This window comes from Anthonomus grandis, chromosome 11 (assembly GCF_022605725.1).
Source record: "Anthonomus grandis grandis chromosome 11, icAntGran1.3, whole genome shotgun sequence".
Classification (NCBI taxonomy): Eukaryota; Metazoa; Arthropoda; class Insecta; order Coleoptera; family Curculionidae; genus Anthonomus; species Anthonomus grandis.
Genome location: NC_065556.1, coordinates 28168967 through 28184776, shown reverse-complemented (window position 1 = coordinate 28184776; position 15810 = coordinate 28168967). Strand labels below are relative to the sequence as shown.

Below are 15810 nucleotides of genomic sequence, written 5' to 3'. Positions count from 1 at the left end.
GTTAAACCCAGAAATCACTAAGACCATTTTTTCGTTATTTAAAATCAATTTTCTCAAAAACTACTTAACATTTTTTAATAAGAAAAAATTCATCGGATTCAGAATTAACTGGTCTAAAAATATTGTTTAGGGGTCAAAAGTTTCCAGGTTATGCACAGTTCAACCAAATGGTGTATCCTAAAATTCCCTAGATCAACTTTTTGTCATTTAAACTTAATTTTCTCAAAAACCACTTAAAATTTTTAAATGAAACAAAATGCATCGGATTTGGAATTGAATAGTCCTAAAAAATGGTTTAATGTTCAAAGGTGTACGCCTAAAGGTTTCCAGGTTATCTATAGTTAAACCAAGTAGTGGATCCTGAGGTCCCCTAGACTAACTTTTTGTCATTTAAACTCAATTTTCTCAAAAACCACTCAACATTTTTAAACGAAACAAAATGCATCGAATTTAGAATTAAATTGTCTAAAAAAAGTATTTAAGGTTTAAAAGTGTATGCCCAAAGCTTTCCAGGTTATTGACCAAGTAGTCGACCCTAAGGTCCCCTAAACTAACTTTTTGTAACTTGAACTCAATTTTCTCAAAAAAGTACTTAACAATTTTAATGAAATAAATTGCGTCGAATTTAAAATGAAATTGTTTAAGGTCTAAAGCTTAATGCCCAAAGAGTTCTGGGCTACTTACCGTTAAACCAAGTAGAATGTTGTCTTTTGTATTTATATTCCACGTTAAATTTTATTTTTAGTCCAGGCAGTTGATCACAATTATTTTTGTAAAAATAATCGGGATCTGCCTTTAAGACTATTGAATTGCCTTGAACAATTATAGGCATTAAAAAGAATGTACTTTCCCAAAGAACTTATGGTGGAAACTCACAAAAAAAATTCAGTTTCCATTCCTCCAGGCATAAAGCTTCGCTTAATATTTTCCCTTCATTTGTGTTTAGACATTTTCCAAGCACGCCCTTAAATACACATTGCTTTATACCATATTCCGGCCACTGTTTACTTTACATCCGAGCATGCAAACAACCTGAAAGTTGAGTTTCAATGAAAACTCCTCCAAAGAGGGAGTTTTTCGACGCGAAAAAATAAATCCCCATTAGAAATCGACCGCTTAAGCAGTATAACCTCGTACATACCGCGTAGGTTCCCATTAAGATGTATGCGGTGCGGCTTGCATAATTCTTTCGCGTGTCCATAATTCCAACCCACGTACGGATCGCTTGTTTTTAACCCCGTTTTAATGAATGTCTGCTGCACCATTGTAGTTTGCGGAAATACTATTGTGTATTTCTTCGGCACCGAAAGTACATCATTTAGATTCAATTGTGCGGACAGCTGTATAGGGCAGAACTTCCCGTTCAAGGAACGATACTTATCTTATTGTATGAGTTATTATTATTGTGTCTTAAAACGGTTTAATTTTTATTTGTTAGGGGCTAAATAATTAGGAGCATTACAATCAGTCAGTTCGAGAACAGGAAAACCTATGCATTAACTAACAAAGAAAGTCAGTAAAAACAAATACTTAGAATAGCGTGGGGAATGCGTTCTAAATAATTAAGAAGAAAAACAACTTTTGTTCACTTTTTGCACATTTATCCAATTATGATCCACGAATTATCAAATAAAATAATGTTTTTCACATCCAGTTGAATTATGCCTTTACTTTAATAGCAATTTGCTAGTCATATCATTCAAACTATGCATGTTTTTATATTTGTGGGCTTTTCTTAGGTACAAATAATTATTTCTAGTAAAATTGAGAATAATAAACAGAAATAACAGCGTGGGAAATGCGTTATGCAAAAGAGAAGTCCAAAAACTGAGATGCTATAATTCCTGGACGTTAGAGAAAAATTGACTGGAACCATACGTGATGTGGTCCTATAGAAGGAAGTACCAGGGAGAATAGGAAAAAGAACGGAAATATTGAACACAATTAAGATAATTACCCAGCCAGTTACACTATGGATTTGTTATCGATTCCAGACTGTCTAATTCCTGCATTATTCCAGGCAGTGAGGCCAAAAATGTAATATATCAAACCTTAAATTCATCTATCAATTCCAGGCAGTTGAACATTGATTTATCTCTGAATTATTCTAGGTAGTGGAACTATAGACTAATTTTTCAATTCTAGATAGTCTAATTATTTTATTATCTCAAGCAGTTGGACTAAGAATTGATTTTTCAGTTGCAGGCAGTTGAATTAAATAAAATTACTGCTGTGACCTTCTACCAACAATAAGATAAGATGATATTGTTGAAGAATATTATCCAGGAAAAGAGAAGTACATTTCTTGGTTAACTACTCTGTACAACTATAGTTTGGTTGAGTTATTTAGAACTGCAGCATCGAAGACGAGAATAACAACTATATTGATAGCCAACCTTGTAAAGTGGCAATTAAAGAAGAAGAAATAATTAAGGAATTTATTCAGTTATTGGAGCTAAAGGGGACAATTATGCTTAAAAAATTCGTGCAATATAAATGTATTGGATTTTTAGGTCATATAAGAAATTAGTTCTAAAAAACTGGTTTACCCTCAAAAACAAACTATTTTATTTTATTGAATTTTTAATCTGGTACCAGATTGGTACCATTTTCCTATATTATTCAAAAATCATTTTTGATACAAGTCTTAATATTTTTTTTCAAAATGAACACACTAATTTATTAAATAGTTATTTATGCATAACTTAATTGGACATGCTCACCATTTTTTTATGTTTTTTCTGAAAAATGTGTATTTTGTTAAGTACCAAATTTAGCAACTTTGCCATAATTTAACCGACCTTGTATCTCTTAAGGTTTCCAAAATCCCAATGATGAGGGTTGAATTTGGGCCACTTTGTACTAAGTCCTGCCCTTAAACCAAGTTGCTAATTACAGAGTAAATTGCTCCAGATTGTCCAAAATAAATATTAATAATAATAAATAGATAATCTTACTAATTATTATAAGTCCAAGATAAAATTCAGTAATTCCCTTTTAAATTTAAGAAAAAGGAATACTTTTAATTCATTAGGGATTTAATTGGATAGCTTTAAATGCTTCAAATATAATTGAAAAGTACATTGGAAATTTGAAATATATATTGCTTCAAATACTAGAAAAAACGACTTCAAATGCCTGATATATAATTCGAAAATTACTCCGAAATCTGTGATATATCAGAAGTAACTTTAAAAGTCCAAGGATAAAATAAAACTCTAATTAATCAAAAAAGTGATGTTAAAATATGAGGAACTTCAAAGCAAAGTAAAGCAGCTTGGAAAGAAGCATACGTGAAATTGAAAACTTCAATGAAGTTTGGCACTACTATATTTTTATAAGAATCTTAGGGCAGAGAAAACACTAATTTAAATAGTTATTAATGCATAACTTAATTGGACATGCTCGCCTTTTTTTAAAGTTTTTCCTGAAAAATGTGTATTTTCTCCAGACTTTTTTGGCCCATTTAAAGAACGACCAAAATAAATTTGAGACATTTGTAAAATATTTAATAAAAAAATATTCTAGGGATTCTTATTCAGTAAAGTTTTTTGAAAACTGTATTAAATGAATAATTTTTTAATAAACTTTCTGAAGCAATATTTAACCCATTTTTATAGATTGTCCATCTTAGGTTTTAATTTTTTTTTTCGAACTAATAACATCCTGGATCTGCGGATCTGCTCTTACTAAGTACTTAATATTGGGGTATAGAGGATATCCTGCAAAATAGTTAAAAAATCTTATTTCAGGAAAGCTGTGTCATTAAAATTGAAATTATTGGAATGGTTTAACAGGGATAAATATTTTTGCGAAATGACTTTGATTGAATGAGGAATTGTACAGTATACAAATTGAAAAAATATTGTTTTTTTAGGGTTAATCTAATAAAAAAATTGATACGTCCAGAAACCTAAATAATCAAAAAGAAAAACAACGTTTGTTCACTTTTTGCCCATTTATCCATTTAAGATCTACGAATTATTAAATAAAATAATGTTTTTTACATCAAGTTGAATTATACATAAATAATTTAATGCCTTTTCTTTAATAGCAATTTGCTAGTTGACATTCTTAGGTACAAATAATTATTTCTAGTAAAATTGGAAATAATGAACAAATTAATGAATAGTGAACAAATATTTCCTTAAACCCAAATAATTATAACAATATTTAAGCCCTTTTTACACACTCGCCCATTTAAGCGCCATAACTATTAAATAAAATAATGTGTCTCACATCCAATTAAATTATGCATAAATAATTTAATGTCTTCAAGTACATTTATTTAGTTTATTCGTATTTTTATGTTTCTGGATTCTACTCAGGTACAACTATTATTTGTTTCTAATAAAATCGGGAATAATGAACAAGCCGTGGAGAAGAAAAATCAATACGGAGGGAGCAACAGTGCATGGAACAGCTGAGTGAGAGGGAGAGGGATGAGCTGCTAGAAACAGGGTGGCATTGAAGTTCGAATCAATAAAGACTGACCTAAAATCCTCTTTTATGTTCTGTGTGATTTTTTTTTTGAAAAACTCTAATAATATGGACCTATTTTTAAACTATAAACATACACGTTGACTCAACACCAAGGCCGCAACTAAAAATAACCCATATCCGATCGATTCATTTAAATACCTCTTTGGTTTCCAGCGTCTCTTTAACACTCCCAACATGTCCTCTCCTCACCACAAGCACCTCACAAAATCACTTGTTCTCTTTCTCTCTCTATCACACTAAATCACTCATAAAACTGTCATTCGGTGACGTTTTAAAAAATCGCCAAAAAGCACCGACGTTTGCCATGTTACTTTTTTTTTTGTCGGGGAAAATCGGTCACGTGCGGTCCAGTTTTTATTAATTTTTTCAAAAAATTTCCGAAAAAAAAATCGCGTCGAGAGCGTCGTGTGACGGGCGTGCGACGACCTCGAGTTCGTGTGTTGCAACGACGGCCGTTCGAAAATAAACAGAAACAGACGTCGAGTCGACGGAGTGAAAAGCGGCGGCGGGTCACGTCGTCACGTGACTACAAATAGTGTTCTCTCATTGGTCCGACCGATAGATGGGAAGTTGAAAAGTAGTACAGTCAATGTAGCTTAAAAACAAGTTCGGAAAAAAACATAGAGTGACAGTTTGACGTATTTTGAATGTCGTCCAGGTTTGCCAAAAGACGCTTTAATCCTAAAAGTCTTGGTTGGTATTTTTTGAAAAACTCAACAAGTTTTTAGAACAGAAGTATGTCCAAGTTTAAGGAATCAGTATTTATTGCACAGCCAATTTTGGACATTGTATCAAATTTAAATTAAATATCTAAAATATTTCTCCATTTTTTAACAGAAATAATAAGTCTGGCTATTAAATAACGAGACTGCGTGCCTAAAGGGCGCGAGTAGTGCGTTGGGTATCTAGATATCTTGTACCAAAACACGTTTCGTTACTATTATAGTATTCGTGCAGTAGCGGTTTGAAACGAACGTGTTTTTTTCTCGTACCGAAAACCATGTGTGACGAAAAATAAGAGCAACGCATCAACCATAAATTTCCCGTTAAATTGAAAAAAACTTAGACTGAGTGTTATAAATTATTGCGAGAGGCCTATGGGGAAAATTGTCTCTCTCGTGCGCGTGTTTTTGATTGGTGTAAGCGCTTTAGTGAGGTCCGAGAGAACATTGAAGATGACTCCGGAAACAGTGACCAAAATCAACCAAATTATGCGTGCAGATCGTCGAATGAGCACCCGGATGTTTGCCGAGGCTGTAAACGCCGATAAAGAAACGGTTAGAAAAATTTTACACGGGGAATTACACATGACAAAAGTCTGTGTGAAGCTGGTGCCAAAGAACCTGACTCTTGACCAAAAGCTCTTGCGTCAACAGGTCTGCTCAGATTTTCTTAAAAGGTTAGAAGCAGATCCCGGACTGATGAAAACCATTATTACTTGCGACGAAACGTGGATTTTTCAATACGATGTTGAAAGCAAGCGGCAAGCGATGCATTGGAAGACGCCTGAATCGCGCAGAATAAAAAAAGCAAGGATGCCCAAATCAAAATTCAAGGCAATGTTAATCGTTTTTTCGTCATTAACGGTATCGTGATGTTCCAGAGGGTCAGACTATCAACCAGACTTACTATTTGTCAGTTTTGGCAACACTGAACGAGAACGAGTTTGTAAGAAATGGCACGAGTTGTGGAAAAACAACTCGTGGATTTTGCACCAGGATAACGCACCTGCCCATAACGCGCTATCTGTGAAGCAGTATTTGGCCGGTAAGCGCACTCCAGTGCTAGAACACGCGCCGTATTCACCAAAGAAGACTTTTAGCACTGCTTCGATCAATGGAAAGAAACGTATGGAAAGATGTGTGGCGAGGGAAGGGGAGTATATTGAAGGGGAGCATTCGAATGTAAAATAATTTTTATAATAAAACCCTTTTTCGTAACCAGTCTCGTTATTTAATAGCCAGTATTATTAACAGTATCAATAATATCAATAATATTATTATCAATAATACAGTAACCTCGTATTATTACGCGGTCGAAAATCCGTATCAAAATCAGCAAATTCGATGACAGGGACGGGAGACGTTTAATGTTTGAATTAGGCTTAATGAAAACATAATTTTAGGGCCAGTTTTCGATAGTGGAAATTTGCACTCCGAAAGATACTTATATTGTTCAGCAATTATAGTGGCAACAGGATGGGGCACCACCACATAATGGGATTGCTGTGTCTGAGTTTCTTAATCAAACTTTTCCCAATTAGTGGCTTGGGAACCAATGAGCAGTTCGTTGGCTTGCCAGAAGCCCCGATTTGTCACCTCTTGATTATTTTTTATGAAGATATTTAAAAGATCGTATATTCAAAAAAAGTCCTCAAAATATAAATGTTTTACGCCACAATTTTATTTTGGAAATCACACATTTACGGGCAAAAGGAAGAATGATCGAAGTTGAAGGAGGTTTATTTTTTTATAATTAAAATTTAATTAGTGTTAAAAGTTTTATTGTTATTTGGCTTTTTGGGTGGCAGGATTGGATAAAAAGTACGTCATATTTGCTAATATATTTCTTTGCTTTTTCTACAGTAGTTTTTTTAAAAGACGTTAAGTGTTTAAAGTATGGTTTATTAAGTTATTTATATAATCGGTAATTTTAACTGTTTTTTGTAACAAATGTGAAAAATTTTTATTATTAAATTTGATGATAGGTCCTAAATATTGTATAAAATTAAATCATGGGATGGATTAGTTTTTATTAATAATAAGTCGATACCTGTAATTAAAAGAAAAAGAAAATAAAAGCATGTCCGTATTAAGATTTTTTTTTAATTATCGAAATTCTCATTTTTTGCTATTAAATCGGTTGAAAATAAAAAAAAATTGAAAAATGTGGTTCGACAAAATAAGGTGATAGAAATTCAGGGCCGTATTTGAAAAAAACAAAACGTCGTATTTTAATTCAAAAAACGTCATCTTGTAGAGGGGACAAAGTGCCCTTAACAAAGTGTTATTTATTTTATTATACGAATTTAAATAACGTCATAAATAAATTAAAATTTATTTTCTGCCCTTAAACCAAATTGCTGGTTATAAAGGTTAATTGCTTCCGATATTCCAGAATAAATATAAATAATAATAATCAATAGATAATACTACTAAATATTACATAAATTCAAAATAAAATTCAGTAATTCCCTTTTAAATTTAAGAAACAGGAATACGTTTAATTCATTGGGGATTTAATTGGATAACTTTAAATGCCTCAAATATAATTGAAATTTACATTGGAAATTTCGAATATACATTGCTTGAAATTCTAGAAAAACGGCTTCAAAAGCCTGATATATAGTTTGAAAATTCCTCCGAAATCCGTGATATATCAGAAATAACTTTAAAAGCTTAAGGATAAAAGAAAACTCTAATTAATCAAAAAAGGAATATTTAACAATGAGGAACTCCAAGTGCCTTACGTGAAATTGAAAACTTCAACGAAATTTGGCACTACTGTATTTTTATTAAGAATTTTAGGTTAGAAAAATAAATAAATTCTTTATATTGACAAATCTATAGACGATCAAATCTCAATGCTAAATTTAAAAAAAAACTTTCTTAGATATGAGTGTGCTGTTTCGTGATTAGTGAACTTCCATTATAGTTAGTTTTTTACCCAAGGTAAAATTAGTTACCAGTTATACATCATGCCAAAGCTCCATTATCAAAAAGATAAGAAAACCAACCAATATGTTCTAAATATGCAGACACTTGTAGTAATAATAAATGTAAAATTAGCGAGCCCTTGTAAAAATCTTAGAAATCAATAATTATAACATTTTGGGTACTAGAAATTAAGATATTCAGTTGCCTATAAAAGAAAAATTATTTCATTTCTTCCAGGCACCCCTATGAGTGAAACGTCAATATCTTTATTTTCAATGTAAGCATTTTAATTATTTTTTAAGGAAATACTTAAAAAGCCATTTAGAGTACTCTTTTTATGGGTATGCAATGAAAAACATTAAATTTGTAAAAGTTAGCAAGGTCTTGTAGAAATGATAAAGCGACCTTGAAATTAGGTTGATTATTTTGGTTGATTTTATTTGATATATCTCTTCAAACAATACTAGAAAAAAATAACAATAGTTTAGACAAACTCTATTTGCTTCCAAATTATTGTTATTTTTTTATTTAAATTACTGAAACGTGACTTGTTGACTATGATCCTTCTAATACAGAACGATCTTCAATGTGTGGATCTTATTTTAAAAGATAATCAGTTGTTGTAAAATTTAGGCAATACATGGTTATTAAAGTAGATGTGCTTAAATTTTACTACCAGATTCTAATTTATAAGAATCAAAGATATCTATCTATGAATTTAACATACTCTCTTATGGAATATCCTTTGCTCCTTTTTGGCTGTGAGATGTTTAGGGCAACTTGCCCTTGAGAACTCAGATTCCTCTCTAAGGTTATCCTAAGGGTTTTAGATGGACGGCATATTAACAAATGTTGAGAGAATTGATTTTTGCAATGAGGTGTTTTCAAAAGTCAAGAGATCTTAGATTATATACCGACATGGTCATCTACTGTTGTTTGGTGACAGAGGTCAAACCAGAACGTTAGCATTATACTGGTCATGTAAACAAGATTATCCAATGTATTAGAACCAAGAGTTTGATCCTCTTGGACTTGTAAGTCCATGTCTTATAATTGTAAAAATCATAATGCAGAGATTGTGATTACTCAAATTCAGTTGGGATGATGTTTTGCTTTTGGAGTTGTTAATTAAGAAACATTTTATGAATCACATAATTTTGTGGAAATCATCTGCGTGACATTGTAACAGAACTATGCAAAATGAAGTGAATGTAAAGAAACAAAATAACTAGACTTGACATTTGAAATAAAATAATGACACTGCATGAATTAATATGTTTTATATAGAGAGTATAATATATTTGTGTTACTACTGAACAAATGTCTGGGGTGGGTGGGGGGTTAAGGGTTATGCTGATCAAAAACAGGGTTTTTGCAAATAATAGTTATTCAATATTTAATTTAATAACATGGTTTATTTAAATTTGTATTAATTTTATATATAAATATTTAATATAAAAACAGCGTTATAAGATTGGATAATTTGGATAAAAACAGTGATTTTTCACTATAATTTAATCAAATGTAAATCTCGTGTCAATTTTTTTAAACGCCGAAATTTGCGCCTTTCTGTAAACCGAATTATATATGATATAGGTATATTTTATAGTTAATATATACCTTGACTATATACGGTTAATAAATATACCATAACTGAAAATTTACTAAAAAATCATTAAATAAATTTATATTTAATGATAATAATGTATAATATGTTGCTTGAAAATGAAAGACAAATTATTTTGTTTCTTACAGGCACCCCTGGACTAAGAATTCCATTATCTTGAATTTTGTAAATGGATTTTAGATATTTCTTCAAGAAAGGTTTTGCACTAGTCACTAATTTTTTTAATTTTTAATATACAGGGTGTCAAAATGTTTCTATAGACCTTCTGTCAAAATTACATTAAAATTTATAGTATGCAATAAATATACGGTATAACATAAGACTAGAACTTCTTTGATCGGGGCATATCATGTTGAAAAACAGGGATTTTGCAAAAGAATTTTTTACTGGAAAGTTGTTTGGGGTGGGTGGGTGGAGGTTGTAAGCGTAAAAATGATAAATAACGTTTTTATATAAAATATATAAAATTATACATAAATTATTAATTTCCTTCTTTTGAGTCTATGAAATTAATACGCTAGCAAGGTAAATATTTCAATGCAGATATGCGCGTTAATAAATACATCACACCTTCGAATGCTTATAAAAATATCAGTTCACTCGAGTAACAATAGCCAATTAAAGATGTAATACACCAAAAATATTGCATATCAAGTACTTGTCCCAAAAACATCTAAAAGGATTCGCTTTGATAACGCCAATCATGTAATTTTTTGGTAATTAAGGCGCAATATCACAAAAACGGTTAAGCTTGAAATTAAAAGCTTATTATGTTTTTTGTAAATTTTTTAAGGCTTTACAGCTTTCAAATCCTTGTGACGTGTAAAAAAAATTATTTTATACTGAAAAATGAAAAAAAAGTCAGTTTTGGTAACTTTGGCGCCACAGTCTAATAACTGTGGTACTACTATTTTTACGTAGTGATACTATTTTTGCTGAGAAACTCTCTAAATTGACTGTACTAAAGCTGCCTGCGGATCATATTGTGTGTATACCAGTGCAACCGCAGGTGTAAAAAGGATGGCTTCGTATTAGATCGGCGGCAGCTGGTTACGATAGTAGGCAATGTGATGAAATGATTCTTGATAGTACATTTCGGGAACATACGCTTAGAATACTGTATTAATTAACGGACAAGTCATTTATTTAGTCAGGAAACTAGTACAATTCCCCATATGCTATATCAAAGATACAAAAAACAGTCAAAAATAATATGTATCTACATTTAACACAAAAATCGATACATATTTCATAACATTACACAAGCAAAAACATACCCTAGGCAGCACAAATCTATCCAAAGGTTTTCTTTTTCTTTTAAATACAATGGTCCAGTGAACATCTGTTTGATTCCTTAAAAAAACCATTGGATGTACATAAATAAAATTGTCCACTTGACATAGTAAAATAGGAAGTCCAATTGACGATCACTTTTCCTTATTTACAATATACAATAGCAAAGATTTCAAGGGCGTATTTACCAGCCAAAAATTAGAAGTTTTTTTCATAAAGACGTATGTCCTAACTTGTTTCGTTTTCTAGATACAGAGTGTAAAAGTTTTTTTAATTAAAAATTTTGTTATGAAAATCTGCTTTTGTATGTATTTGTTACTTAGTTAAATTTTGCGAAGAAATTAAATGAATCTCAAAAATCGATGCGAATTTATTATTTGTTTTAATAGGGCCAGGCACAGATTTTGATTTTTTTTCTGGAAACAAAGCTAGATATGAGTAAGGCTTAGGAGGCAAGAAAGTTACATTTATGACCGCTTAATCTAAAAAAAAAAATTAAATTGTCAAAAAAGCGGTGGCGTACCATAATTTTACCTATAAGTATCAAGTAAGTAGCCCCCTGAAACGCCACTGGAATTAATAAATTTATTTTATTCCCACCAAAGGAGGCGTCAAATAAGCCTACCAAATTTTATTTAAATCGGCTGAAAGGATCTTGAATAATTGATAAAAAAACCGATTATATCAAAAAAAATTTACACTCTGTATGTAGAAAACGAAGCAAGTAAGGACATACGTTTATATGAAAAAAGTTCTTATTTTTGGCCGGTAAATACGCCCTTGAAATCTTTGCACTCAATTTTGAATCACCCTTTAAAGAGATAACTAAAAATGTATGGAGATGCAATGAAAACATACATTTGCGAAAAGTCTATTGGACCTCTCTACAGTTGCGAAGCAGGTCCATTAAATGGTACTGTCTTGGTTCTCATTTTAAGCACATACATTGGAATTGTCCAATGTCCAATGACTTTTTTTTATTGTTTAAACAATGACTTCTTATTTTATTGAAGCAATGAGAATAAAAATTTCGTTAATCCATAGTATGTTCCATAATTTTTTTTAGAAAAAATGAACGTCTGATAGACCTATAAAAAATGACTTTTCATTAATTTTTAAATTATAATTTCACGTTTTTTATAAGCCGTGGCATTTTTACTAAGTCCATGGTACGTTATGCATATCTATCAAAATGAAAAAGGATCTTTCGAGCAGTAATGGATATCTGATGTACCTATCAAAATATGAAAGTTTCTCAAAAAAATGTATCCATTAGACTCAGGCAAACTAATTCTACTTTTCAACATATCTTTTGGAAGTTAATGAAACTCCACTAGATAAAAAGGATGTCTATACTTAGTCCATGGACTTTTCACCTAGTTTGGACCAACGCAAAACATCCATTATGAGATGTGTACTGTATATTACGTAAAGTATTATAATTGTGAATATCGGCATTGTATGAGATCATTTTAATTTTGTAGCAATGCTTTTATAGGCAAAAGACTTTTGTTTTCTTAGTATCACATGCATTGCTCTATCTTTGATTTTTGTAGCCTAGATATATCATTTTGTTTTAAACGAAATAAGCTACTTGAATAATAATTGAAATGTGGTAATATTAAAACATTACGTATAGTTTTTTTGAGGAACATCTAGATAAATAACATATTTTAAATGCATTTTTTAAATTATTTCTAATAGATAAATTTCAAACACTGATCCATCTAAATACCGAAATACTTGACTTTGGATTCTCTATTTATATTCATGTACTTAGTTTTTGCAATATTGATCTGATATTGAAAAATAAAAGAAGGCATCATCTGCAAAAAGATAAACTGAATAATTCCTAACATAATGCAGTACATCAATTATATAAATAATAAATAGCAAAGAACCCAAAATACTACCTTGTGGGACACCAGACTCATTTTCTATAGGTTCTTTATAATTTTTTTATTAATTATTTGTACGTTTTTTAAAAAACGCTAAAATAGGTATCCAATGATTTTGATAGAAGAGTTTGTGTTCAAATTTTCATAAGAGTCTCTTTGGCAGTTGGGGACATTTATGACAATTTTTCTATATATATATATATATATATATATATATATATAATAACTATTGAGCAATGTATGAATTTCCAGGCAAAGAGGACCAATCAATACAACTTTTTTAGGTAGTTGAGAGCATTTTTGTATTTTTTTAACTAATTTCAACTGACTAGAAAAATTAATATTAGAGCTAATTGAATTATTAATTTATGGTTAACGTTTATTAAATTAACATTATTTAGCAGTTTCAGGCAGTTACATTGTAGATATTTTGTAAATTTTAGACACTTTTAATGAAAATCATGTAATAACTGCATGGAATATTTAATGAATTAACTTATGAAACTATTTTGCAATTCCAGGCAGTCAAACTGTAAACTTCTTACTATTTCAGGCACTGAATTAATTACTTTGAATTTTCATTGAAACGCCATTAAAAAATTAATTAACTATTCCAAGCAGTTGAGACACAATTTTAATTAAGGATATTTCTAAAAAAATCTACGACTCAATTATTATTAAAATATTAATGTTAAATAAATTAATTAATTCGTTCAGACAGTTGAAGCGTGATTTTAATAAAAATGTCTTTAATAATTAAGGGCCAATTATTAATTATTGCAATGCCTGAAAGTTCAGAGAAAATCTTTTGCTCAATTACATAAAATTTTCATTTAAACGTCATAAATCACTTAATTAATTATTTCACACAGTTAAAAGACAATTTTAATTAAAGTATTTATGACTCAACTGCCTGGCATTGTAAAATAACTTAAAAAATTAAAATTTGAATAATTAGTTAATTAATTAATTAGTCTAGGTGATTTTGAATAAAAAATTAAAACTACTTATAATACTTATTTAAATTATATTAATATTTAAGCAACTAGGTCAGATAGTTAAGGTACAAATTTAGTTAAAATGATCAACATTTTTAAAAGAAAAAGACTAAATATTCAAAAATCTGTGAGTCAACTGCCTGTTAATATTTTTTAAATGACAGTAATTATTTATTTTAGGCAGTTGAGGTATAACTGTAATTAAGACTTGTTTTTAAATTGTTTTTAATTTTAGGGGTAATTTTTTACGACTCAAATGCCTAAAATTATCATTTAAAAGTCATTAATTAATTATTCCAGGCAGTTAAGGCACAATTTTAATTAATATATTGAAAGATCTGTATTTCAATCACATAAAATAAATAAATTATGACTCATGCAACGATCTGGAATTGACAAATAATAAAAAAAAAATTGTTTAAAATTTCAAGAGAGTCAAGCTATAAGTAGGCATGATCTCTCCATTGTTTCCAAAGTAACCTCCATATATCGATCCCCAATATCGGAAGAACTGGTAAGAATATTCTCATGAAACGTAAACTTGAATATGCGGAAAAATATTCCCTTAAATATTATTCAATAAAAATATCAGACTTTTTAAGTCGACCGACGTCTGACCACTACAATCCCCAATATCTCAAGAACTAACTCGAATATTATTCTTACGAAATATTCCTAAGGGCACCCTCTATTAGCTGAAATTCATGAGCTATTATTACCTCAAATATAATTTTACGAAGATTTAGCAAAATTTGTTCAAAGAGCGTTATTATTGTAGAGAGTTAAAATTATATCACTCCAATAAAATTCTAAATATTTTTTAAACTATTGGACTTTGTTATATATAACAACAAATAGCTTTTTTTGCTCTTTTTAACAAATACTATATAAAATACGGGGTATTCCATTTAAAAAAAATTGAAATATTGCCAATTGAAATATTTAAAATATGTGTTTCATTTCAAATTCTGGTGTTAGAGGTTACACATGTTTCGCTCAAGGTGGAGCATCATAAGGCCTTTAGAAGCCATATCACAACCTTTGTCAAATTTTTTTCTTAAATGTTAAATTAATATAATTAAGATATTGTGAATATCCTGAAATATCTCTGGAAAATAACGACTACTGGGGAGTTTGATCAGGATACATATTTCCAGAATATTAGTTAATGCTTTCGCAGAGGAATTCAAGGGTTTACAAAATTATTTGAAAATTGTGGTAAAAAATGACTGTAACTCAGTAGCTATTATAGTTAAGTAGGTGAATTAAATGGCACTGTCTTAGGAAAGGTTGGAGGTTCATTTTAGGTCTCTATAGTTTTTTGAGAAATTTTAAGAAATAGCACTCGACGGTTCCAAAAAAAATTGTTCTGTAACATAAATGACTGTAGCTCTTTAGCTATTATAGTTAAGAAGGTGAATGAAATGGCACTGTCTAAGGAAAGGTTGGAGGTTCATTTGAGGTCTTTATAGTTTTTTTGAGAAATCATTGCTTTTTGAGAAATTTTAAAAAATAGCACTCGACGATTTTGAGTTTATTTAGTAATTTTTGTATATTGTCAAAAGATACCTATACTCAAAAAAACTTATATTTCCAAATAACTTGGGCTAAAATAAAACAAACTAAAAGAGATACAACCCTAAACAATTTGAAAAATCCAGAAAGGTCTCCAGAAGACTCAGTTCTGAAAAACTCAAAAATTTCCAGACTGTTTTGCCCATTCAAAAGCACCAAACCTTAAAAAAATACTATGGAAATGCAAGAAAAATGATATCTTCTTAAACACACTTAACCCCACAAAACAAACATAACACTCCGTAAATAAAACATTAATA

The 15810-nt window shown here is 30.1% G+C and overlaps 1 protein-coding gene across 2 annotated transcripts in view; it reads right to left on the bottom strand.

Moving 5' to 3' along the window:
* LOC126741872 (uncharacterized) overlaps positions 1 to 4963 on the bottom strand; it is a 313270-nt gene extending 308307 nt beyond the window's left edge. For both annotated transcript variants that reach the window (XM_050448321.1, XM_050448322.1), the window contains exon 1: positions 4642 to 4963. In XM_050448321.1, coding sequence (XP_050304278.1) covers positions 4642 to 4679 — 38 coding nt within the window. In that variant the 5' untranslated portion in view covers positions 4680 to 4963. The remainder of the gene's footprint in view (positions 1 to 4641) is intronic.
* Positions 4964 to 15810: the final 10847 nt, after the last annotated feature.